The sequence below is a fragment of the Echeneis naucrates genome, chromosome 12 (genome assembly GCF_900963305.1).
Source record: "Echeneis naucrates chromosome 12, fEcheNa1.1, whole genome shotgun sequence".
Classification (NCBI taxonomy): Eukaryota; Metazoa; Chordata; class Actinopteri; order Carangiformes; family Echeneidae; genus Echeneis; species Echeneis naucrates.
This window is the reverse complement of record NC_042522.1, coordinates 168,171-195,807: the sequence shown is the minus strand read 5'-3', so window position 1 is coordinate 195,807 and position 27,637 is coordinate 168,171. Positions and strand designations below refer to the sequence as shown.

Here is a 27,637-nt window from a genome sequence, read left to right as displayed (position 1 = left end):
ACAAGCTCAGTAGCTGTCTGCAGCAGTAGGGGGGCTATATCCTAAAACACCTGTCCTTCAGTTCAGCCAAAGAGTTCACTACATCATCACAGTTAATCCGGTACACCTGCCTGCAGTGCTCGGATTATCTCTGTATCCCTCCCCAATCAGATAAGTCTTTCCTCTGGTGGTACTTTGAGCATGCTGTCCATCTCCAGCCGAGCTCCAGCCAGCTCCTGAGAGCTGGGGCTGTATGCTCCTTCTGACTGGCGTTTCTTCCTCGCCGTTAGTACCATGAAAGTCAAGCTGATGATTAGTATCAGCACACACAAGCAGAGCAGGGGGATGGCAACCACCAGCCAAGGGACGCCTTGTTTATGAGCTTGTTTCTGCAAAAGAAATCACATGGATGTTAAAGTTCCCAAATGTCATTATGTCATTGTTATTATTCTATTTAAAAATAAACAAGAAATATATAAATAAATGGACTATAAAAGGAACAATGTAAGAAATGTACATTGGTATCACAGATGGGACCACTGTATCCAGGTGGACATTCACACATAAACATGTTGAATCGATCCAAACAGGTGCCACCGTTTCGACAAGGATTGGACTCACACTCATCGACCTCTGTTTCACAGCTGCAAGAAGGAAGATATATAAAGTGCCATACAGTATTAACAGAATATAAACACAGATATTTAGCACTATGCAAACCACATTAAGAATTTATACAAGCAGTATTTGGTTTGTCTCTCTTTTACTTCAGTTGTATGAATATTGTGACTGTCAGATTTGGAAGACTGCTCCCGCTGTAATATCAATAAGTTATTATAGATGTCTCCAAGATAGAAAAACCAAATCAACAATTTTGTATTGTATAAATAATATTCAACATTTAAGTTTGGTCAGTCTACCCCAAATAGTCTCTTAGTAAAACAAAAGGGTTGTGACCGTTCCACCAATTTCTAACAAAATTTGAAGATAAAGGAGAAATCTGTCAACTTACCTTCTGCCAGTGAAACCTGGCACACATGTGCAGTTAGCCCCCCAGAGCCCATCATTGCACACACCATCATTTTCACACTGGACATCTTTCCCACACTGCAGAGGAGGATAGTCCCACCTGTAGGGAAATGAATGAGACCTTGTCTTAATCAAGGAATGAAATGCCAGAGCGACTTTGTGTTATTTTGTGCACTGACTGAACAACAAGATGACTGAGTGCTCACTGGCAGCGGGGGCCTCTGTAATCTTTAGGGCATGTACAAGTGTACATGTTGGGACCATCCTGACAAGTGCCTCCATGTTCACAGGCGTGATGTTCACATTCATCAAGATCCTCATCACAAAATGTGCCAGCAAAGCCTTGGTGGCAGTGGCACTCGAAACCAGCCAAGTAGTCCTTACAGGTCCCATGAGCACAAGGCTGAGACGCACAGTCATCAATATCAGTCTCGCACTGTTCTCCCTCCCAGCCAGAATCACAAACACAGCTGAACTTATTAAACAGGTCCTCACATGTGGCTCCATTTAGACAGGGACCTGAATCACAAACAGGGTCACTGGTACAACCTAAATGAATGTTTGATTTTCCCACTAGATGGAACTGAGATGGCTGTGGGGCTTTATAGTCATCCATAAAGGGAAGATAGACCCCCCCCATTCTCAGTGCGCCCAGGCAGCCAGTGAAGCTCTCTGCAATAGCCAGTGTGGCTCCCTCCTCATTGAGGAAGTGCAGGCTCCCTGTGCGCTCTGGCACACTGCTGGCATCTGTGATTCCATCCACAGTGATGACCCAGGGGGAGGCCTCACGTTCTTGCTCAGCCATTGAGATGTTCACACGATGCCAGCTCCCGTCAGCCACCCGACGAACTCCTGTAAAGGTCAGTGACTCCACACTGTTGCCTATGTGGATCTCTACTCGCACCGCGGAGTCCAGCAAGCCCACCAACAGCAGGTCAGAGCCCCAGGAGGCCCTCAGTAGTACAGCATTGTCCGATCGTGTCCGCAGCTCCATGTATATATCAGAGACTGGCTCAGCCAAGGAGCCTCCAGCGCTGTACTGTATAGGGTTGTTCTCAAAAGTGGCGTTGTATATACCTGAGGGTCGACATGGAGAAACAGTTCTTATTTTTGCAATATTGCAATCTTTTGACATTGATAATCAAGGAACAGACTGACAATCAGGATTAGCATTTGGCTGTTGTCAACCCAACAGCCTAGTTCAGGGTATCTAATACAGGACAAGTGGGAATGATTGGGCTTTTTAATCAAATCAAATCAAATCAGATTTATTTGTATAGCGCCAAATCATAACAAAGTTACATCAAGGCACTTTACATATAGCGCAGGTCTAGACCAAACTCTTTATAAATTTATTTATTTTATTGTCTTATATTGAAATGTTGAGGCCCATATTTGAACTTTTCCAGTATTTTCTATGATGAGATGATGTCCATCAGACAATTTACTCCATGGGACTTGTGAAAAGTTAGTCTTCACATCAAAGCCAACGGAGGAGCAACTGCAGCCTTCTCTCGCTCTCTCTCTCTCTCATCATCCATATCTGGGTCATGGGGCTGCTGGAGCCAAACCCAGCTCACATCAGGCAAGGGACAGGGTACACCCTGGGCAGGTCGCCAGTCCATCACAGGGCCAACACACAAGAACATACAGAGACAAACAACCACTCACACTCGCATTCACACCTACGGTCAATTTAGAATTGCCAGTTAACCTATACATGCATGTCTTTGGACGGTGGGAGGAAACCGGAGTACCTGGAGGAAATCCACGCAGACACGGGGAGATGCAAACTTCACACAGGAAGGACCCAGGCCAGGAACCAAACCCACAACCCTCTTATTGTGGGGCAACAGCGCTAATCACTACGCCACCATGCTGCCAACTGCAGCCTTATTTTTTATTTTTATTTTTTCATATTAGAGCATAAAGGATGAGACTCCTAAACATACAGTTGTACTCATAAGTTTAAAACTGGCGGAATTTGTGAAATATTGGCAGTTTTTGAGAAAATATGTTTGATCATGCCTAAACCTTTCTTTCATTCATGGTAAATGATCAGGAAAAGCTATTTCTAATCACACAACTGTGCTTGATCTTAATGACTCGAGCAATCACCCAAGCAAGATAGATAGATAGATAGATAGATAGATAGATACTTTATTTATCCCAGACTGGGAAATTGCAATGTAACAGCAGCATTACATATAGGGAATAAAATATATTAAATATATGCAATAGGAATAAAAAATATATACAGTAGAGTAAAGTGCACATTGACTGTAAGTAATGACCAGGGTTATTTAGCTGTTATTGTATAGTGTGGCATGTGGCAGGAAATATTTCTTGTATCTGTTTCTTCGACAACGGAGCTGCAGTAGCCTGTGGGAGAAGTTGCTCCGCTGTCGGTCCACTGTGTAATGGAGAGGGTGCTGCTCATTGTCCATAATGGATAACAGTTTGTTCAGTATCCTCCTCTCCACTACAGTCTCAAAGGAGTCCAGTCTCAGACCAAGTACAGAGCCAGCCTTCTTGATGATCTTGTCAAGTCTGTTGGTGTCGCTGGCTCTGATGCTGCTGCCCCAACATGCAACAGCAAAGAAGATGGTGCTGGCAACAACAGACTGGTAGAAGATCTCCAACATCTTGCTGCACACGTTGAAGGATCTCAGCTTCCTCAGGAAGTAGAGTCTGCTCATCCCCTTCTTGTACACAGACTCGGTGTTGGATTTCCAGTCCAGTCTGTTGTCAATCATCACTCCCAGGTATTTGTAGTCCTCTACCTCCTCCACCACCTCCCCCCTGATCCGTAGTGGCTGTGAAAGTGTCTTCTTCCTCCTGAAGTCGATCACCATCTCTCTGGTCTTGTTGATGTTCAGCTTCAAGTGATTCAGTTCAGACCACTCGACAAAGTTGTCTGTCATTGTCCTGTACTCCCCCTCCTCTCCCTCTTTTATACACCCGACAACAGCTGAGTCATCTTCTGCAGGAACTTCTGCAGGTGACATGACTCAGAGTTGTACTTAAAGTCGGTGGTGTATAAGGTGAAGAGGAAGGGAGAGAGCACAGTCCCCTGTGGAGCTCCAGTATCACTGACCACCACATCAGACAGCACACTGCCCAGACGGACAAACTGTGGCCGGCCTGTCAAGTAGTCAGTAATCCAGGAGATCACTTCGTCGTCAACACCCATCACCCGCAGCTTCTCACCCAGTAGCAGAGGCTGAATGGTGTTGAAAGCACTGAAGAAATCAAGGAATGTGATCCTCACAGTGCCTCCCCCACCATCCAGATGCAAATGGGCTCGTTGCAGCAGGTAAATGACAGCGTCCAGAAACATCCTCACCTCAGCTGGGCTAGGACCAGTCTCTCCAGAACCTTCATCACATGGGATGTGAGGGCGATTGGTCTGAAGTCAGCAGGGACGGATGATCTTGGCTTCTTTGGGACTGGAACCAAGCAGGACGTCTTCCACAGCATCGGGACTTTCTTCTGACTCAGGCTCAGGTTGAATAGATGTCTCAGTACAGGAGACAGCTGGCAGGCACAGGCCTTAAGAATCCTGGGTGTGATGCCATCAGGGCCTGCTGCCTTTCGCTGGTTCAGTCTCTCCAGCTGCCTCTTTACCTGGCCTGTAGTCACTGTTGGTGGTTGATGCTGGTGTCCTCAGTTGGGGGGTGGAGAAAGAGGGGGGTCAGATGGAGAGGTGATGTACAGGAGAATGCTGGGGGGTGGTGCCAGCCATTTGGGACAGTGTGGGTGTGTGGGGGGCAGGGGGTGAGCTGAACTTGTTAAAAAACTGGTTAAACTGGTTTGCTCTGTCCAGGCTCCCTGATGTCTGCCTGTCTTTCCCTTTCATCCTTGTGATGTGCTTCATTCCCGTCCACACATCCTTCACGACTGTTTTGTTGGAGTTTGGCTTCCAGCTTTCTCCTGTAATTGTCCTTGCAAGTCCTCAGCATATCTCTGAGTTCATGCTGCACTCTCCTCTGCTCTTCTCTGTCTCCAGACCTGAAGGCCCTTTTCTTCTCGTTCAGAAGTGCCTTCAGGTCGCTGGTGATCCAGGGCTTGTTGTTGGAGAAGCAGCGTACGGTCCGGGCTGGCATGGTGGTGTCCTCACAGAATCTGATGTACTCAGTGATGCAGTCAGTCACAGAGTACATCCCAGTATGTTGACTCAAAGCAGTCCTGCAGTGCTTCAGTGGCCTCATGCGTTCATTTCCTCACTGTCCTGGTGCACATGGGTTGTCTTCTCACCAGAGGGACATACTTTGGAGTCATCTTGATTAAGTTGTGGTCTGACCTGCCGAGGGGGGGGTTGTGGCGTCATATGCATCAATGGCATTAGCATAGAGGAGATCCAGCGTTTTATTTTCTCACTCTCACAACACTGATAAATCGGATCTCAGGGTCTTTAATTCAGTCCAAGGTCAAAACCAGAAAGGCAGTCAGACAGGTAGAAATACAACGTCAGCAGGCAAAGGGCTCGAGATAAAAAAAAATCTGGTAGGCAGAGGTACAAAACTGGCAGCCAAAGACTCTTACTTAGATACAATAACACTGGATGCTGCTCTATGAGACAAGACAATCTGGCACTGACACACATACGCACAGGAGGGAAGGGCTAACACATATCAGAGCGGGGACTGGTGATCACACAGGGGCAGGAAGTAAACACAGAAACAAGACTATCACAATAAAACAGGAAACTGGAAATGCACACAGAGATGAGTAAACAAAATCAGACTAACAAATGACGGACCCTGACAGTCACAGGTGTGTATAAATGAGTTTCGAGGCTCTCAACAGACCCCTTCCCATTTTATCCAGTTCTGGCTCTGATGAATTCTGAGCCAATGGCAAAACAAAGGAGCTATCAAAGGGCCTGCAAGAGCAGGTAGTTGGACTATATAAAACAGGAAAGGTTATAAAAAGATATCCAGAGACTTAAAATGGTGATATGTAGTGGTCAAACATTGTTGACACCAAGCTATGGTCAGGGAGACAGACAAAATTTTCAGGAACAAATGCCAGAAAAATGATTCAGGATGTAGAGAAAAACCACAAACAAATTCAGCCGGCATACAGGATGGGGTTGACATTTCAAGATATCCAATCAGGAGGTACTTGAACAAAAATGGGCTGCATGGTCGAGTCACCAGAAAAAATCCATTACACCAATGCCACAAAACAGCCCGCTTACAATATGCCAAACAGCAACAAGACAAGCTGCTGTTTAGCATATATAAACAGCAGCTGAGCTTTTGTTAAAAAAAAAAAAGAAAAAAGAGAAAGACATTTGGAGTGATGAGACTTAAAGTGAATTTTATAGTCAGAACCATGTTGAGAGAGGCATTAAGAAGTGGGAATTTAATCAAAAATGGTAGCATCATGATTGCAGCGTGTTCTTAGAAAATACTGGAGGAAAATCTGCACTCATCAGCCCAGAAACTGCACATGGCACGCCCTGCGACTTTCTGCCATGACAATGACCCATCAATGGTATACAAACTTTTGAGCAGATTTCACATCCGTATTCTCTTTATTTTTAAATTTTATTTGGTGGTTGTGGTTGAATCCTATTTAAAATAAATGAAATATTTTTTGCCTGATGACTCATACTTTCTTTGAAGAACGGTACACATTTTCCAAATTCTGCCAGGCTGTAAACTCATGAGGACAACTCTATACTGATTGATCCTGCAAGACTTCTTTATAGTTCAGTGTTGTTCTTCACTGGATGTGTCTTGTCCAAGATCATAGACATAGATGGTCAATTAATGAATAGTCGGGCACTTCCCTTAAATTAAAGAAGAATGATTAAACTAATAGTTTTGGTTTAAACTCAGAGCCACAAGGCTAGATGTATCTGCTGAATCTGACTTTCACACACAAACATAATTCACTCATGACGTTTCATTAGAATTATGATTTATGTACTTTGCAAAGACTTCTGCCTTATTCAAAGTAAGTTGCAGTGGCTCTGAATGGGAGAATTTTTACATGATATCTCAGGATATGAAATGATGATATTAAAGACGTATCAGTGGAACTACTTTTAGGTATAAACAAATGTAGGCGATTTTCCACTGATTCTTTGAGCTGGGCAACTGGGCAAAAAGAAAAAATACAAAAATGTTCTTACATTCATATCCATGGTCAAGGTCCACACAATAGCCACCATTGACGCAGGGATCACTGACACACCACACACGTTTTTCACAGGTCTTTCCTGTGTATTCCTCTACACAGTAACACGTGAAATCATTGAACGTGATGGTACATTCTCCTCCATTCTGACAAGGCCCCATCTGCAGAGAGAAGCACAGAGGCTTTACATCATCTACACACAGGGAATCTAAGAAGAGCTTCGGTAGCTACGGCACATTGGCAGGTATCCACAACTGTCAAGTGTATCTGTCTCATTTTGAGGCTTGTGTTTTGACACAATTTTGGAACTATTATTCAGTATTTAATTTTGAAGTATCAGTATTTTTCTTACTTAAGGAAACACCAAATAGGCTAACGGAAAAAAAAAAAAACAGTGAAAATATTGTTTATATATAGTGCATATAGGATTTTGCCTAAGCTTTGCAGCTCATTAATTCTCAAAGTGTCAGGCCCCCAGGGGTTCTTGTGGGGGTTCCCTGGAAGTCTGGGTAGCAAAAAGGGGAACAACTTATTTCACTATAAAGCCTATAGAAGTCTGTCTGTAATCTGGGACCTTTAGACGATGTGAGCTTAAAGTAGTCTTTGTTGTAGGTAGTCTTTGTAAGGAGGCAACATCTCAGTTTTTGTTGAGCTTCACTGAGAATTTAGATAAACTCTTTGGTGCATCATTCCAAGGTAAGCTTAAAATATGCATAAACAGTGTATCAAATAGAATTCAGTCTTACATGAGCACGAGCTGAGTGGTGTCAGGGGTCCAACAGACAGAGCTCAGACTTGTTGGTACAGTCATATCAACACCACTTGCTGTCATTTTGTGAATGCAAGATAAGCTTTGAAAGAGACAGGCCTTGATATGGAGCAACTGTAAGGAACAAAGAGGATAAAGAAACGGTTTCCTACCTTGCAGGTATCATCACTGATACAACCCTCCTTTACGTTTTCAGCATCATTTGGTAAATACACTTCCTCATTGTCCGAGTTGTTCCAGGCATCCACATCCAAATGCACTGAATCTAAACGAAAATCTTGCAGACAACCTTTGAAATTCCCCCCCCAAACATCCGAGTCCCAGAGTCCTGGAAGTCCTCCAATGTAGGCCTGGTCTCCACTCTCAATGTTCACCTGAGGGATCTCTCCGATTCCATAGCGAAGACCTGCATGCTCAAAGATCACCTGTCTGTGTTGGACCTCCACCTGCAGAAGCTGCTTCTCACCAGTGGTCACAAATACCGGGGCTGTGAGTGGGGAACTGCTGGGCAGGGAGCTGACCAAAACCCTCCCCATGCCCAGATAGACTGAGAAGTAGACCTCTCCCATCTCTTCCTCTGTTGGCTTCCTCAGCTGGAACAGCAGTCCATCTGGCTTTAATGACCTCAGGAAGAAGGACAGGTTAAAGCTGCTACCCAGGTCCTTACCCACATCGTAGGAACTGAAACTCATTGTGTCTTCATGGCTGTAGGTCCATGATGGGAATTCTGTCAAGGCAGAGTTGGGAGTTTTGATTGGTAAATACATTCAGGAACAGGACAAACATAAACAGTCATTTATAAATTATAGTATATAGTATATATATATACTATATAGTATAGTATAGTATATAGTAGATATTATAATAAAGTATAGACAATAGTGAAAACAAGGCTGTTGTATGCAGTGAAGTCTCAAATCCAAAACATGAATGTATCTTTGCTCATTTATGGATTATCTGGGAATGAGGTGCAGTTACGCACTGCAAGGAAAGCAATGGTAGATCAGACCTACAGACTGTTTCAAAAGTGGAGTCAGACCTGAGCTCTCCAAATCCGGTCCTGGAGGGCCACTGTCCTGCATGTTTTAGATGTTTCCTGCGCCAACACACCTGATTCAAATGAGTGGCTCCTGATCAGACCTCAGCAGAGCTAGATGATGAGCTCATCATTTCAATCAGTGTGTTGGAGCAGGAAACATCTAAAACATGCAGGATAGTAGCTCTCCAGGACCGGAGCTGGAGACCTCTGATGTAGACTCTGATGTCTGAAAAAATTAGTCCAACGCCAAAGAGCTATAAATTTGCAGTCTTTCTAGTGACCTTCAGGTGGTGACTCCAATGGTTGGGAAAAAAACTGATTGTCTGTGAGAAGTCTGTGGGAAAATGATCCTATTCTTGGTCTGTAGATTAAAGTCTTCATCAATTGTGATGTTAATTTGTTAATTATGGTCCCATTTTGAAGTAAATAGACCATAAAGCAGGAGATAGAGAGCGTGGCTACTGTGTGATAGACGGACTGTACCACCCAACAGGATAGAGTACACAGCAGGTCAGATCCAGCCCTCACTCCTCTTCAGCGCCTTCTCCTCCAAATATGTTTTTTTTTTTATTTTTTTTTTTTATTGTTCATAACTAATACACAACAAATATATCACCTGCTGGTGGTAACTGTTTACCTTCAGAGCAGCTATCACTGTGGAATGGGCGGTAGCAGTCACACTGGTAGCTGGTCCACAAGTCCACGCAGCGTCCATGTCCATTGCAGGGATCAAGCTTACACCATTCAGTCTTACTGCATCCCAGCTCATGTCCTTGATCCTTTGGAAGAGTCTGGGGTAGGACTGGCTTGGAATCTATCATCAGGTCTTCTATGCATCCAATGAAGCCTGCACCACTTTCAGAGAACTCCAAAAGCTCCTCTGGTGCCCCACCTACATAAATGCTTGTGAAGGCCTCTGAGGGCTGGAAAGGTGACTCATCTGTACCACCATCTATAATTCTGCACCCATCCCTGTCACAGCCAGGGCCTTTCAGAATCAAAACCAGACCTTCTCTATCTGTAACATACACATGAGCGTCCCGCCAGTCTCCATCACTGACCAAGCCAGGAAATGTTACATCCAGTTCAGACTCTTCAGAAAAGGCCTTTGCACGAAGACCACCATTCACAATCTCCATGAGAAGGTGATTATCCACATCCCCTCTGTAGAAGAGCAACATATTGGGTATGGTGGTCCGGAAGCGAAGCTGTACCCCAACACCTTTGTGAACTCGGTGCTCAACCTCCCTCCGGGTCCTTTCCTCCAGAGCCACATGGATGTGAATGAATCCTGGGCTGGAGAAGGAGAAGGTTGTTCTCGTTGAGCACTGCTTATCATAGAAGCCATGGGCACACAGGCACGTGTGGCCGTGTTCGCCATCCTCCAGCCATGGGTGGCAGGTTGCTCCATTCTGACATTCATGGTCCACACAGCCATGGAGTTTCACTTCACAGTGATCTCCTCCCCAAGGAAGGTCACCTAGTTCAGCCTCGGGACAATGGCAGGTGTATGACGCCCTGCCGTCCTCACACCTCCCTCCATTCTGACAGGGCTGGCTCTCACATTCATCAATGTTCATCTCGCATAGCTCACCTGGAAGAAGACAACACTGATGGTAAGGTATGGTGGTGTCCACTCTCCAGCGTTCCAGCATTTTTCCTAGTATTTTGATTTAGTTAGTTAGTTTACTCTGACCTCTAGTCTCAGCTCTGCCTGTTTGTTTGCTCTATTTTTATGTTGATATTATTCAAACAAGTGGAAATATTCCAGATCAGTTTTTTGTTTGTTTGTTTGTTTTTTTGTAATAAAGTGGCTGATACCTTTGAAATGCCTCGAAGAATAGAGTGTTGATATAGATCTGATGGTTGTTGTAGAGGTAGTATAGTTCTGTCTGTTTATTTGAAAGTGCTCACCCAGAAACCCATCAGGGCATGTACACGTATAGCCAGCGATCTTATCCTCACAGGTGCCTCCGTTCTGACAGGGCTCAGATTCACACTCATTGATGTTGACTGAGCAGTTTTCTCCTATTAGGTGAAGGAAACAGTAGTCAGAAGTTTTAAAATGAGTGATACATGAGAATATTGATGATTGGTTTCTTTGGATTCACTGACCTGCAAATCCAGGCTGACACTGACAGATATATCCAGCTGCATCTGCAAAGCTAAGCTCCCAGTCCAGCTCCCAGTGAGACGGGTCTGAACGCTCAAAACACTCTCCACCGTTCTCACAAGGCCGATCAGCACACTCGTCTATGTCAAGCTCACAGTTTGGCCCATCATAACCTGGAAAAGCAACACCAGTTCTGTTGAATGGTTTTATTTTACCTACATCTAACACATGAAATGCTTCACACTGCTACAGAAAAGAAATGTCTGACTTTAGATCAGCTCATCTGAAGTTTCAGGAAAGCTGGTCTGTGTGTTGGGTCTGAAATGGTGTGCAGCATGGAGTTTAGTACCTGGCCAGCAGAGGCAGGTATATCCTTTGATCCCCTCCACACACGTGGCACCATGCTGACAGGGATCAGAAGCACATTCAGGGATGTCCACTTCACAGTGGTCACCCTGGAAGCCTGTATCACTGCAGTCACATGCATAGCTGAAACAGACACATGAGGGGATTTTACATAGCAGCAACATTTGAATAACTATCAGAGAAAGAAACTCTGAGCAGAAGAAGTTGGCCTCTACCTCTAAATTTAACCACCACTGCTGGGCAAACAGATGTGACATACAAATCAATAAAGACAACTCACATGGTCCCAGGTGATAGCAGGATTTTTCAAGTTCATATTTTTGACCATCCCTTTTTCTGCACAGCCTCCTCTCATCCTTCACCCTGACTATCCAGTGTCCCTCTCACTGTTAATACCTGATTAAAGGCAAAAAATGCCTTAAACAGAACTTAAAATATTAAAACAATAATGGAACTTTTATATCAACAAAACAGAGCTGGAAAGATTCTGCAGCAGACTGACCAGCGTTCACAGTATAATATAAAAGAGTATCATCAGCAAAAAGATGAAAATTACAGTTAATATTTGCAGCAGAATCAATATTGTTTGTCTGAAGAGTAAACAAGCGCTGTGGACTATGCACAAGACCTCCTGTTGGTGCATAGTGAGGCATTATAGGATGCCCTGCAGCACCACCTCGTCTTTCAGAGGTCCAGAGGGATTCTTGGCCACCAGAACTGTGGTTGTGGACCACATGATAGCATGAAGGACAGTGACGCTATCTATCTATCTATCTATCTGGCCTGACTGAGACAACTTCTAAATTAGGACCAGGACCAATAACAGTCTTCATTTAGGATTTTTTCAGGTTTAAATTCCTGGCCTTGGAGCCATTCCCTGTCTTTATTTTTGGGCACTTGTATTTTGCTTTTGCCAATCTTTGTGATATTTATTTTAAAATATAATACTGTGGTCTTATTCTTGTTACTCTCCTGAGGAAAAGGCTTTCAGGGGCTGTATTGTGCAGTTAGTTGTTTTTTTTTTTTTTTTTTTTCATTATACAGTATTATTATGGCATTTGATTTACATAGGTAAATGTGTGTGTTTGTCTACAATTTTTCCAGTCACACTATTCACCAATAACTTCCCTACCTGTTCACCATGTCATGACAGACAGCTCCATTTTGGCAGGGTTGACTGACACACTCATCAACATCAACTTCACAATCTGTGCCATCAAACCCAAGTGGACATTCACAGGAGTACATGGCAATCAGATCATGGCATGTGGCCCCATTGAGACAGGGACTGGACTCACATTCGTCTATTTCAATTTCACAGTTGACTCCTGATGGAGGAGAGGAAAGTCAGAATGTGAGTAGATAGCACTAGGAGAGAAACATGAAAACAGTGATGACGATGAGTAAGTTCCTATCAAGTAATTGTAGCCATAATGTTCACAGTGAGCTGATCAGTCACATTTATCAGAATCAGTGTGTATATGGAGCAGTGGAAGCATTTTGCTTCCAATCCGGAAAAGAAAATCAGTCACATTACAAGTTTAGCAAAATAATTTCTATTTTCATATTTTTCCGCATACAAAATGCCCACATCATAACATTAATTATGCATGTATACACAAATTTAATTGAGGAAACAATAAGCCTTCAATTTATTCTTCACACATTTTCTCATTCTCATTCAGTTTGAAGGTATCTGTAAATATAGAAAGTCACAAGTGATACGTTAACCCATTACAAAGTGAAACATTTTATATTTGCAATGTCAGTGGTGTGTCCACAAAATTTTCAGAAAGCAATGAAGTTTTTGCATTCTACAATGATTTTTTGCATTTATTTCTTCGGGCAGTAATACTTTGGTGTGCCGGCCTGCAGATATCTGTGCTGATAACAGTCTTTCTCTACATTCTCTGACCTATGAGAGTGACAGGGGAATGCTCCACTCACTGATAACACAAAGCTCCAGTGACACACAACAGGCTCACTTGGAAAGTAAGACGTGCAAGAAAAGTAAGATGGGAGTATTTTCTCTCACTCCAACAGAAGACGTTATCTCAGCTGAAGATAAGACGCCTGACTAAAAACGGCTTAGTGTGCACTTAAAATACCCTTCGTGTTCAGTTTATCGGAAACAAACAAAACACTTTGGAAATGACAAATGACTGTGAAGAACAAGACGTAGAAAGACCCCCAGAGGCACAAATAAATGCAGAGTCATTGTCTTAGCACTCTATCTTTGAGGAAATGTTACTGGGCTTCTATGTCTGAATATTACGGCATTTACTACTTTACCTTCAGTCCACTTTCTGCCTAGGAAACACTGAATACGATGAAAGCAGAGGCCTTATTTCACTTGCATCCCTCCCCCTTTTCTTAGACCCAAAAAGAAAATGCAAGGAATGTAAGTATTAAGGATATGTGCATGTGCATTTTAGACAGTAGCAGCACACCTACACCAGCTGTCTATCAGATGTCATAGCTGTATGCTATTGTCTGTCCCTCTACTTAGGACGTTCTCTTTCTGCATCATGTGGGCAAGTCTAACAAGTAACTGCACATGCAGTAGAAAAACACTTGTGTTCTCTTTGCAAAGCCAATATTATGTTTTACAGGCTCGTGATATACCTAATTGGAATATCTGTTATGTCTTCATGTTTGTTTGTATATTACGTGATATATCTATCACGTGTAATATCATAAAATGCGGCCAAACGTGTCTGACATGTACCTGCGAAGCCGTCCAGGCACTCACACTCGTAGTGGTCCTTCTCATTGATACAGGTGGCATTGTTCTCACAGGGCCGTGATGCACACTCGTTGATGTCAATCTCACAATTGTAGCCCTGGAAGCCAGGAACACAGAAACAGTGGAACTGGGCCATTCCGTCCATACAGATGGCTCCGTTCTGACAGGGCTCTGACAAACACTCATTCACATCTTCCTCACAGGTGTGCCCCTCGAACCCTGGTGCACAGTGGCATTCAAAGCCCTCTGGTTGTAACACACAGGTCCCATTATTCCTGCAGGGTTGGTCAATGCAGTCGGTCACATGTGTCCTGCAGTCCTGTCCTCCTAGCCCTGCAGGACATCTGCAGAAGTATCCATTCATCTGGTCCACACACATGGAGTGGGGTTCAGAGCAGGGGTTGCTCTGACACTCGTCCACCTCCTCTGTACAGTTATCCCCAGTGAGTCCATCAGGGCAGATACAGTAGTATTCTGCTGTACCAGGGATGCTGGAGCAGTCTTCACAGGGTGCAAAGGAGCAGGCATCGTAGAGTTGGTCACAGTTTTTGCCCATGTATCGGACCCCATCTCTGGCACAGATGCAGGCGTAGTCATCCATGGTATCCACACAGGTGGCTCCATTGTGGCAGGGAGCAGAAAGACATTTATCTGATGTGGCATTACAGAAGATTCCTGGAACAGAAATAAAAAGTTGTGCTGAGGTTCTTCACATCAACGGATGTAAAGCAGGTGGTACCCTCTCCTATTTAATTCATTTAAATTATATGCCTTCATTGTCACTGAACAATTGTACAACAACACTTGAATGCAACTCTGTTGTCTATAAATGAATAGTAGGCTACTATAGAAACTGTTGAATTATGTAGTTGTTTCCCTGCACAGAGGTTTTAATTGTTACTTGTTATTGTTAGGCTTTCATGACTCTTTCTCAGTGGATTAGAGAAGAAGAAACTGTCACAGTAAAATGATTTAATTCTTCAGGTAAAAGGTGGTTAAGAAGCACCTGCAGTAGCAGTTGTAACAGAGAACCTGGAGACTGGCTGTTACCAACAGTGCCATGTTTCTATATTTATATAGACTCACTGAGGACATGACCTGCTTATTCATGTCCTCACAGGTGTGTTCGGTTGGAAGGGGTTTAAAGTTTTAACATCACATCAAACAAAGAAGAAATCATATGACCCTCCTGATTTGGTCCCTGACATGATTGTTGGTGGTTTGAGTGTTTCAGAAACTGAACATTTCCTGGGGCTAGTTAGTTTTTACACAGAATGGAGCAAAAAAGAAAAAAATCTGGGCAGCAGCCACTTTGTGGAGGAGACACCTTGATGGTAGAAGTCATAGGCCACACTGCAGTTATTTATAACCGTGGGGCGCAGAAATCCTTCAATGTACAACACATGCCTCAGTCTGCCTCAGTATTGTTCATCCCTTATGTTCACAGTTTACGATCTTCTAAAGACTTCCTGCAGGATAATGCTCACAGACCAGACACTTCGTTTCATGGTGGGACTGTTACATCAGTAACAGTGTTGCTGCTGGCACAGTGCAGGTTAGGCATGGCCTAGCTGCTCATTACAAATTTGTAAATGACAAAGTCTGTTTGCACAGAGCAGCAACAAAACACAGTGGATAAACTGAAATCTCCAAGATAGGTCACCTACTTTTAAACCTTTAACTCTTATTCATCCTGACATTGCCTCTAATCTGCTATCACTTCATTGGAAAAGACGGATGTGCCAGAGACTTCTGGCAAGTGGGAAATCCTTTGATATATAATTGAACCCTGCAAAACAGGTCTCATGGCATGTTGAGTTTTAATCTGACTAATCATCAAGAGTTTTAATGCAGTGTATTAAAAAGAATATTCAATATGCATTAAAACATTTTGCAAAGAGTTGACATTCAATAACATCTGTATTATAATAAATAAGCCTGTTATATGTCTGAAAGACTTGTACATATGTTGTAAGAAAATACATGTGAGTCAATTGAAAAAGATTGCAGATGACTCAGAGGGGTCCTGGGAGGGTGGACCAGAGGCCCATTTTCTCATAGTCTATCCATACAGTGTTTGTTTGGTTGTTTTTTTTTTTTCTTGGTCTTATTTTAGAAAGCATGCACACAAGTTCCACTGCTAATGAACACTGGTCCATCCCATCAAGTTGTTCCACTAATTAGCTCTGACTGTGGAGTTGTGTAAATAATGACTGTACTGTGCATTTCCCTCCCATGAATAACTATTCTCTAAAGGGCTCTTCTGTACATCAGTTCACAAAGTGCATGTGAAGACTTTGAGGGGGGTTGCGGTGGTTTAGCAAAGATTCACAATACACTGCCCCCCCACCCCCGCCACCAGCCAATACCAAGTGGTCTCTGTGGAATCAGGCTGCATTCCTGTTAATAGGCTACTCTCAACTCCCTGTGCATAACCCTCCCAGCCTCCCCACCCCCAACACTTTGATCAGTGTCCTGTTCCCAAATTCTAAATGAGTGGGGAGATACTGAGGGTGAAGGGGGTTATATGGAGAATGAAGGAGGGCAAAGAGAGGAAGAATATTTAATGAATTAAATAGTAATAAATCTGGTTGCTCTCATTTACTGCAAATGTAGGTCATCACACAACAAGAGGCAGATAGAGACTTTCAGAAGGACAGGAAGTTGTCACTCCCCTCATCACTACACACAAGTTCAGTGCGTGTGAAGAGACATAGTCTGCTATTATAGTCTGTCATTGGCAGTTATAATTTATTTATTCATCTTCAATCGCTTATCTGTTTCCAGGTTGCAGAGGGTGCTGGAGCCAATCCCAGCTCACACTAGTCACCCTGGACAGGTCGGTAGTACATCACAGGGCCAACACACAGAGACAGACAGAGACTCACATCCACTCACACTCACGCACAGACCTACGGACAACTTAGAGTCAGCAGTTAACCCTAACATGATGTCTTTGGACGTGGGAGGAAACCGGAGTACCTGGAGTAAACCCAGGCAGACACAGGGAGAATATGTAAACTCCACACGGAAAGGCACCAGGGCAGGGAATGAATCCCACAAAGTTCTTGCTGTGAGGCAACAGCGCTAACCACTATGCTGCTGTGCTGCCCCATTGACAATTAACTCTCCTTAAAATGTGGAGTCAAACCTCTCAGTTTAAAGGTTCTGGCAATATATTTCCTCGATCAGCCTTGAGTTAATTGGATACATGACCACACAACTTCATAGCCAAAGCTGCGTTTTACAGAGAAACATTTTTGTACGTTTTCCCCATTCTTCTTCTAAGTGATGAAGTATCTGTATCTGTTTCAGATTCCGCATATTCCAGTACACTAATAAAAGCGTTGAATTTGTGCATCTGAAAACAGTTGTGGGCTGATTTTTCCACTCGGCCTGGCCATTGTGATTTTCTTTCAGGGTTGATAAAGTGTCTATTTCTATATCTGTCTATCAAATCTGATAAACAGTCTCACACAGTCTAGTGATCCAGATAATCCAGATGCAGATTATCAATTGTGCTGCCTGTTTCTTAACCCGTTTGTCTATTTGTTCAGCTTGTTGTCTGTTTTCTCACTCTTAAAGTAACTGAATTATCTATCTATGAGATGCTGTGCTTTTGGTGCAGATACGAGAATACCCCAAACTTTGACTGACTAGCAAAATTATAAGATAAAGATAAAGTTTTTGTATAATTGTTAAAAAAAAAAAGGAAAAAAAGAAGGTACATGGTATAGCAAACATGTTAACTTATACTGATATTAATACTTAACACATTTTTAGCACCAGTGTGTTGCAAATAAAGTTCTCATTGCAAGTCTGATGGGCTGGACGATCACTACATCAACTGCAGCTCAATCAGATCTTTTTACACACCCAAACATATTGAAAACATGTAAATACATCCAATCACCAAATTTTTTACACATTATATTACCAATTATTGTTGTTGCTGTTAATAGCCTTGGTCCAAACAGCTGATTGTGGGTGGGGAGATTTCTCATTTCTTGAAATGTCTTAATTTAATAACTTTTATAGTCACTTCTGGAATGGGAAATGTTCATGACTTGAGTTTGAGTGAAAAAAATCTATATATAATTCAAACAAGTGTTACAGTTAAATAATACAGCTTGTAAACCTCTGGTAAAAATACTGTGGTCACTTCTAATTGTGACATGACTGTAATTTAGTCACATATTTAATTTGTATGTCAGGCCAGGTTTTATAACTATCATGAGAAAACAGCAGCTACTGTAAAAACACCTATAAAACCAAATAGCAAGACCTTCACAGCCCATGATGCATCATCAATTTTGTATATTTGATACGTTCTTTAGTAGCTGGTCTCTGACTGGCTGGCAGGTGAGCCCGACCCAGCGTCCCTTGTCTGAGCAGAAGGTTGGTGTCAATTCCAATTGCGTCCAAGCTGAACCCCCTCTTATTCTGAGGAGTAGACCCTAACTGTGTTTGAGCGTCACAGATTATAATGAGGCTACAGAAGAGTGTTAGCCACCTGTGGCTCTGAAGAGTTCCAGGTGGCTGGCAAGGGCTTCAAGATTAGATTCAAGTCATTTAGATGTGAGAGGAAAACCAGGATAAGCATGTGAACTGAAGGAGGAGATGATCCTTTGCTTGTGTTGATAAGAAACTTAAGTGGTGTTGAGTCCAACACATAGAGAACACTGTCCTGTCATCACAGAGGGCTGAGTGCGTTCACACATTTATTCATAGGCTGATTGAAATGTGGCCATTTCTTCAGAAATTCTTATTTTCTCCAATCTCCATGAGATGAGGGTATGGTTAAAGTTGCGGGAAGACTGTGTTTATGGCTAATTACACTACGAACTATGTTTAAGTAGGGTTAGACAGCTGCAGGTTAGAGTATGGTCAGTGTCAGTCAACAGAAACACATGGCGAAGGTGAGAAAAGCTCAATTCAATTAAAAGGCAAACATCAGTTCTTGCTCTGTGCTGCAAGGTAAAGTTTCACACCAGACAAACTACTTCCTGTCACTACTGTACAAACTTCGTGATATGGATAAAACTCCAACTCGAATGCAACCCACTGGAATGTGTCTCCTCAAGTAGCGCCCAGGCAGCAGCAGTTATACTGGAGCTTGGTTGTTACTGTAACAAAAATAACAGTCATAGCCTGGTTAGGTTTGGGAAAACTGGGGGTTAAAATAAGGACTTTTTGAACATTAGATGATCTCTGTTGTCACAGCAACAGTATTAACAAAATGATTAACTTTGTGGAACTGTGACGGATAATAGAAACACTATAAACCGCAAAGTTCACATGAGAATCGAACACTGATATCCTCTGTTATGATCTTTTTGTATGTTCCCCCAACAATCCTATACATCCTCCTCCTGACATGTCACTTTATAAACTACATCACCCCACTTTGCAATTTGCTCTTGTCATAGGTACTACAACCATTAGATATTGCCTAGCAACAGACTTGTGAACCTTACAGTTGACGGCTGGATGTGGTGATGTCCTTAAATAAAACAGCAGCTGTAGATAAAAGGAAATCCTCTGTGGAGCAGACTGTGTGATTTAGAGACCAGGCCTCTGAATATGTTGGAAATAATGATTCAGTGATTCAGTATTGATATGTATAGATGAGTGGCAATGGCAGTTTTCTCTCGTTCTTGATCCCTGTCTTCACCACCTTCTTCTTCAACCTCCACTTCCACTTTTCATGCTACTTTCCCTCCCCCTCTCTCAGTCAAGCAGGTTTAATGGCCTCAGTGACCTCCACCTTGTAATCCCGCTGGCTTCTTTAGGCCAATCTCCTTGCTCCTCTAATCTCCTAGTGCCAGGATACCTGCACAGATTATAGCCTAATAGCCTCACCCTCCAGCATGTGTCCTCTCTATCACCAACTCTGTCACCATCTTCTCTTTCCCATGTTCCTCCCTCACAGCCCATCAGCTTCCCACACTTCAAACTTAATGTGTGACAGTAGTGGGACACTGGCAGTTACACTGCTTACCATCACACACAGTTTATTAGTGCTGGGGTGGCCAAAGTAAATCAGCCTATTCTCCAGTATTGCTCCTATAAAATTACAGGAGAAACACAGACTGATTCGTTGATATTGAATTGTCACTTTACACATCAATTCAAAGTAAATTATTGTGTAGTAGTCAACTGTGTGACAGAAGAAGTGTTGTTGTATATCCAGTTTATGATGTGCTCAGCCTGGTCATTTTGTTGCTAATACCAGATCACTCGGTGCAGATGATCAGGTGTCTGAACAGTCAGGATCAGACATGTCCCAGAGGAGAAAGGTCAGATCGTGACAGCCAAGAGGACAGATGTCTTATCTGACACAGTGCCAAGTAATACAGACACACTTGTCATGTCTAGGCAGCTGAGCCTTTAAGACTTGAGCCACGCACATACCTTGCCGTCCTCACATTTCCTGTCAAATAAAGGTGACAACGCCATGGAAAAGGCTTTAGAAAATTATCATTATTATCATTAAATCATTATATCAGCTTCGGTCTCACTCACTCACACTCACACCAACCCCAATCATAAGGACACAAACACACCTTCTCCTCATTATGAGAGTCCACTCTCAGTGCTATCATGCCTCATCCTGTGACTAATCTGTCTCTTCTAACCTCTTTGTGAGGCAGATTATCATTGTCTATTTATTTATAGGTGAACAGACCTCTCTCAGCCCTGGACCTGCATTGCTCTGCTGTCCCTGTCCACTGACCTGATGACCTCAGACGCTCAGTGGATACACTGCTGTTGGTCAACTGTCTCAGTAAGTGTCACTTCAATTCCGAATTTACTCTACAAACATACACAATACACATACACATGGTTATTGAGAACACTCAGGAAACAGGACATTTACCTAATAGTACAATTGTACAAAAGTACAATTAGGTCCATAAAAAATAGGAATTTTTAAACAAAGAAGTGGAATGTTCAACAAGACAACCACCTGACCTGAATACAACTGAGTATGCACTTCACTCGCTGAAGACAAAACTGAAGGGAAAATGCCAAAAGAACAAGCAGGAACTGCAGACAGCTGCAGTATAGACGCCTGGCAGAGCTTCACCTGGTGATATCTATTGGCTCGACACTTAAGGTTGATCTTGACGTAAAGGATTTGCAAACAAGTAATAGAACAGACAGTTTGATTTATGATTATATTAATATGTCCAATTACTATTGTTCCCTTAAAAAGGTGGAGGACACATACAAAATGTGTTCTAATTCCTACACCCTCAAATTCAAGCTTAAAGTCAGCACTTAAATGTCATCTTGATTGTTTCATTTCAAATCCATTGCGGTGGTTTACAGAGCTGAAATGCTGAAAAACTATGTGAATGTCCAAATATTATGGACCTGTGTGTCGAAGTAGGAGAACGTGATACTTTCATTTTTATAAGAAACCAGTCATTTAATGTTATTTATCTGCATTCTGTAATGATCTGTGATTAAACTGTATTGGAAAAGAAGCAATGGACAAGAATTGAGTCCTTTTCAACACAAAATCTCGCAGAAACATGAACATTTTAAAGCCTGATTTGTTTACTTTCTGTCTTTCTCTATGAACCAAACTTGTTGGACAGTCCCACAGGGGCAGAATGTAAACTGTGGGCGTTTTGTGACCTCATTGTGCACCTCCATTCATAAACAGGCTGAAGTGAACGAGCTGCTCTCTGTTCCTCTCAGTCCCGTTTGCTCCGTTTGAGTATGCATGACTGGGGAGCACTGCCTCTGATTCTGAATCAGTCATGTGTCAAATCTGATGGAGAGCGTCAGCTACTAAAAACTAGTGCATGGTTTGTATCGCCAAAGCCACGCCTTCTACAATAAACCGTACAATAACACCTCAGCTGTAAAAGTAGGTTCATTTTAACAAAGCCCATCAGCATTAGCCATTAAAATAGTTGCTGCTGATTTCTTCTTGTGAAAATAACCCAATCATCTCATTGCTGTTGAACATAACGATCAAGCCACAACATGGCTCCGTCTGTTCAAATCTCTTCATACTGTAGATTAGGAGACTCCTTTTGTTGTGAGAGTGGCACAAAGCACCGCAACAAGTACCTCCCAGAAACCACTTGTTCATGGAGCAGCATCTCTGAGCAAAGGCCACATTCCTTTTACCTGCTGCTGTTCACTGCTCAAGACTCAGGCTCCCATAAATGATCAGACACAAGCTAATGTGTGTTCTGTTAGTCAACAAGCCAACCAGAGGGAGGTACAGTACGACTTAAGTGTTCTTATGTTATTATTAACCCTTCTTGTTACAAATGCAGTAGGCATCACAAGGGATTAACAACCTCAAACAACAACGATGCAACCCAACACAGATCATTTACCAGTTTAACAAACTCTTCTCAGACAATACAACTGTTACTTCTACTCACCCCATTTGAACATCATCATGGTTAGCAGCACTGTCTTCAGGTTCAGGTGAACTTTGCGCAGCTCCATGGTGAATATAGATCCGTATGAGAGCAGGTGAATGCAGTGAGTCCTACAGGTCTGACATGCTGCTTTGTGATGGAGAAGCTCTTTACTGTGTCACTGTGGCTCTGGGTCTAAAGGCTGCCACGCCACACTCTGACACTGGCCATGCTTAGTAAAGTAATGAGTGCAGCACCAAACTCAAACTGCTCCAGACTCACAGTGTGATCAGCCATGAGAGCAGAGACAACAGAAAAACATGAGCTGGATTAACACCTGCTGACACTGATGCTCAGCCTCAGCTCCAGCTATAGAGGGGTGGGAGATTGATAAAAAGGAGACAGATAACAAGGAGTCATCATGAAAAGACAGTACAATAAAAGAAAAACAAGCATGTTGATGAATTGGTGGTTGCCACTATTGTCCAGTATGCCCTCTTGGTCGTAATTTCTTTGGATTCATTAAATAATTTTTTACAATTGTTGAGTCAATGAATTTGATGTCCCTATTACAAAAACAACCGACACAGAAATAATTACAATTATTGTGGTACCTGTTTCTGTTTCACAGTTTGATCCTCAAAGACACAACAAACATTAATTTACACTAAATGTAGACATTTATAAAAGTGAAATAAAATGTTTTAAACTACACGAATTGTTTGGATAAGAGAAATGTGTAAAACAAAATACTGTTGGGTCTCTTTAAATAATTTTATAAAGAGTTTGGTCTACACCTGCTCTATAAGTAAAGTGCCTTGATGTAACTTTGTTATGATTTGTAATTTTGTTATGATCATGATTGAACATCAGATCTGTGAGGATGTTAATATCCATAAGTTATTGTGTTTTACCCCAGCTTTATTTCTGTTCTATTTCCCAAAAATATTGGAAAAATTGCCTAAAACTAATTCATTCAAACTAGATTTCTGCAGCCGTCATAATCTTTGTTTGACTTGACTCATGAAAGATCTGTCAAAGACATAATTTAAAACAGCTACATCTGTATCATAAATGAACCATCAGAAGGTTGTGAAGACTGGATGGAAGACCCACCATTCAGCCAGTAAACTATCAAAACCCATATCAACTTATAAATGTTCCATAGAAGTATCTTTAAAACTGTGTAAAGTATATGTAATGTGCAGGTTTGAACTGGTGTGATTATTGAAAGTAAAGTTATAAAATAAAAATAAAAACAAATATGTTTAACACACAGTTTAAAATAGGATTAATTGGTGGTTATATATTTATTTATATTTACATAGACTCATTAATCTGGCAGTATATTGGATTAGGAATTTTAAATCCACGAGACATCCTTGTGTGACCCAGTCAGCCTGAGGTATTGTGTCCTCATCGTGGGCAGTCCAGTGAATCCAGGCCAGGTTTTAGTCACTAGCTCATTAGTGTCTTCAGCGGCTTTAGTGGCTCCTTTGTACTGCAGACCTTAGCAGTCAGACATCCATCACTTAGCTGTAACAGACTTGTTGCTCCCTCTACTCCCCCCCCCCACCTGCCCCTCCCTGAACGCCAACAGTGCCTGACTGGACAGATCTGCACCCATGAACTTTGTGTCACCTACAGTAACTCCCACATGACCGGGATATTGTGGATATGGGCACATTTGTGTGAATAATGTGAATTAAACTTCAGAGAACAGCTAAACCTGCTGGGGTTAAAAACTGCAGATCAGCATCACTGTGAAGATAAAACAGGACAAGATAAATAAGTGTAAAACTGATTCATGATTCTTGAGCTATATGATGGGGCTATTTTTTTTTTTTTAGAAACGTGATTGAATAACTCACTGTGTTTATTGATGCAGCTCTATCCAGTGGTGAATTTAGACTTTTTGACCCCAGTGAAAATCAAAAACAACCATTTATAATTAATGTGATAAACATTCAATCAGAAGCAGCAGCACAGTAGCACAGAGGGAGGTTTGTTGCCACGGGAAAAAGGTAATTTTAAGGCTGACAATTAGATCTTATGCAGAATTAATTAAACAAACACCTGTTTGTGCTCATATTGAGTCTTCAGCAGGTGGCATTCTAGCCACTAGTCTAATCATAACAAAGTTACATCGAGGCACTTTACATATAGAACAGGTCTAGACAAAACTCTTTATTGAATTATATAAAGAGACTAAAACATATCCCTCCATGAGCAAGGACTAATAGTGGCAAGGAAAAACTTCCTTTAAGAGGCAGAAACCTCGGGCAGAACCAGGCTCAGGGGGGGCAGCTATCTGCCTCACCCGGTCGGATAGAGAGAGAGAGAGAGAGAGAGAGAGAGAGAGAGAGAGAGAGAGAGAGAGAGAGAGAGAGAGAGAGAGAGAGAGAGTGTGTCCTGCAGTGTCCAGTGTGCATTTCATATGGATGGATGAATTTTGTGTTCATGTCTGTGCACTGTGCACACTGTATGGAGAGAAGTTCAGACAACACACAGCCATGCACAACACTTCACTTCACTTCAATCACTTTATCAGTTTTATCACTGAGCAACTTCCAGTTATTTGTCCTCATATGCTGTAACTCCATAATGAATAAAAAACCAACTCACAGCTGAACTGCAGACTTAATGCTCTCCTAGTATCCCCACACAATGAAAAAGAAATGCAAGATGTGCTAAAATACAGAATGATATATGGGACTAGACAGCAGGTCTTCTCTTCTGTGCTTGGCAAGTTCCTTGCTAATCTGGACTAGATAAAGGTGGAGTGGTAAACAAAAGTGAGTAATAAAAACGACATTATTACCATCAGTTAGTCACCCATCTGAAGGACAATGTTCTTTGCATCTTGAGACCATGATCTCCTTAGTACAGCTCTTTTTTTTTGTCTTTGTCAGCATAACAAAAAAGCTTCCTGTTTGTCGCAGTGAGTTGATCAGGACATGAAGCTCTGTGCCACACGCAACTCAGACTTGACTTATGACTTGAGGCAAATAGACACAACAATTTATTAGTAATTTTTAGCTGATGCAAGTTCTTTCCTACTTCCCACCAAATATATAGAACCATCTTTAAATCTATTATGCTTTTTTTATGCTTGCTTTTTTTAAATTCTTTTTTCCCTCCTTTTTTCTCTTTTTTTCTTCTTTCTTTATCCACAAAAGCATTCAATCTTCAATCAATCTTCATTCAATCTCTCCCACCCCCCATCGAACTATATGGTCTCATGAATTGTCCCCCCAACTCTAAGAAACTTATTTCACGATTTGTTCTCTTACGCCGGCCCCTTCACAACACCTAAAGGAGGCATGGGAGAGAGATCTGTCTCCAACAATAAGTGATCAGGACTGGGAAACCCATCTCAGGGATATTCACAGATGCTCAATTAATTCAAGACACCAACTCATTCAATTTAAGATAATCCAAAGATTGAATTACTCCTTCACTAAATTGCACTCCTTTTACCCCTTAGTTTCCCAGTCCTGTCCGAATTGCAAATCAGCTGAAGGAACCTTGGGCCATCTCTTTTGGTTCTGTCCCAAATTAAACCAATTCTGGTCTGATATTTTTAAATGTTTCTCTCATATTTACAACTGATGTATACCCCCAGATCTTCACATTGCAATTTTAGGTGGCTCTTGACACCTTTCTGCACTTATGAAGATCCATTGTGAAACAATACACTATAGTATGGCTGTTGCTAAAAGGATAATTTTAACCCACTGGAGAAGTGATGCAGTGCCTTCTTACAAGGCCTCGCTTTCAGAAGTCACCTGTCTTTTGTACATGGAAAGGATTCGATACAATAAGGCAGCATTTGACAAGAAGTGGCAACCATTTTTGTTGTACTTGTCAAGCTATGTCTAACAACTATATGCACTTCTTGTTTTTTCTTCTTATTAACATAATCCTTTGACTTTATTGACTGCTGGTGCTATGTATGTTTATCGTATGGAACAATACTTTTTTTGTGTGTATATTTGTATGTGAAGGTTTTTTTTTTCCTTTTCCTCATGTCTTTAATTATTATCATGAATCATGGTGACTATAAGCATATCTTAAAACTAATGAACCTTTTGAAACTCCACTTATTTATCAGTAACCTTGCATTTTAAGAATAAAAACAGTTTTTTCTAGTTCTTGAACCAGAACAACTGGAAACCACCTAGCATTTAATTAATTTACTCAGGTGTAGGCAAAACTGGATTACGATTTTTTGAAATTTTTTGAGGACCCAAACTTACTTCCTGATCTTAAGACCTTGTATCACAATATAGTGTTGAGCTGCTCATTATCCACTGATGCTGCATGTACACATTCCATTGGAAACATTTTTGGATTTACATTTTAGCCCAGAGGTCTGGAGCAGGTCAATCTGACTGTTGGCACAGGGGTTCCTGTTAATCTCAGAGTTAAACAGAGACCTAGCAATCATCTATTGTAAAGTTAATCGAATGACTTCCAAACAAATGCCAATTGATGCCCACTGGGAAGGAGAAAATCATTGAAAAGGCTTTGCCAGGTTGTAGTTCCATGATTTGGCACAGAGATGCTAGGAGGGTGCCAGGGATGTTACCCTCCTCACTCAAATTCCTGAATTAGGGATTAGATTTGGAAACAGGCTCAGAAAGTAAATTCTTTGGGAAACAAAAGACCCAACCCAAGCCTCTGCATGCTACATGCCCTGAGAGATGGATATAAAAACAGGAAAATGTGAAATTTACTATAGCAAATCCATTGTTTGGATGAACAATTTAAAAAATTCTCTACATACTAAAGCCAAATTTGTAAATTTAGAACATTGATATGATCTATATTTTGTTTTTGAAAATGTATGTCCACATATGGAATTTATGTAGAAATGTTATATGGTTTTACGTATTTCTTTTTTTCCCAGTGATTTTAAACATGCCATGGCAGCTTTCGGCACGGACATTTTTAAGACACATTTTTAAGCAGCATGCGTGTCAATACATGAAATTGTCCCAAAGTCTACCATTTGTCCTGTTTTTATTCTATGATTAGGTTACGTGTTGTTTAC

At 41.9% G+C, this 27,637-nt stretch overlaps 1 protein-coding gene across 1 annotated transcript; it reads right to left on the bottom strand.

Moving 5' to 3' along the window:
- Positions 1-146: 146 nt before the first annotated feature.
- On the bottom strand, positions 147-22,669 carry crb2a (crumbs cell polarity complex component 2a). The gene is made up of 13 exons (XM_029516335.1): positions 22,603-22,669; positions 14,174-14,866; positions 12,578-12,773; positions 11,429-11,568; positions 11,082-11,252; positions 10,881-10,994; positions 9,604-10,560; positions 8,080-8,654; positions 7,154-7,319; positions 1,215-2,085; positions 992-1,108; positions 497-623; positions 147-368 (listed from the first exon to the last, which is right to left on the bottom strand). Exons 1-13 carry the CDS (start codon positions 22,667-22,669, stop codon positions 147-149), a joined length of 4,416 nt encoding a protein of 1,471 aa, XP_029372195.1.
- Positions 22,670-27,637: the final 4,968 nt, after the last annotated feature.

Coding starts and splice junctions, on each gene's coding strand:
- crb2a (XM_029516335.1), bottom strand. CDS start 22,669: ATGGAGCTGCGCAAAGTTCACCTGAACCTGAAGACAGTGCTGCTAACC. Junction 11,253..11,428: donor TACCTGCCTCTGCTGGCCAG/GTACTAAACTCC, acceptor TTGCTTTTCCAG/GTTATGATGGGCCAAACTGT. Junction 1,109..1,214: donor TACAGAGGCCCCCGCTGCCA/GTGAGCACTCAG, acceptor ATTTCCCTACAG/GTGGGACTATCCTCCTCTGC.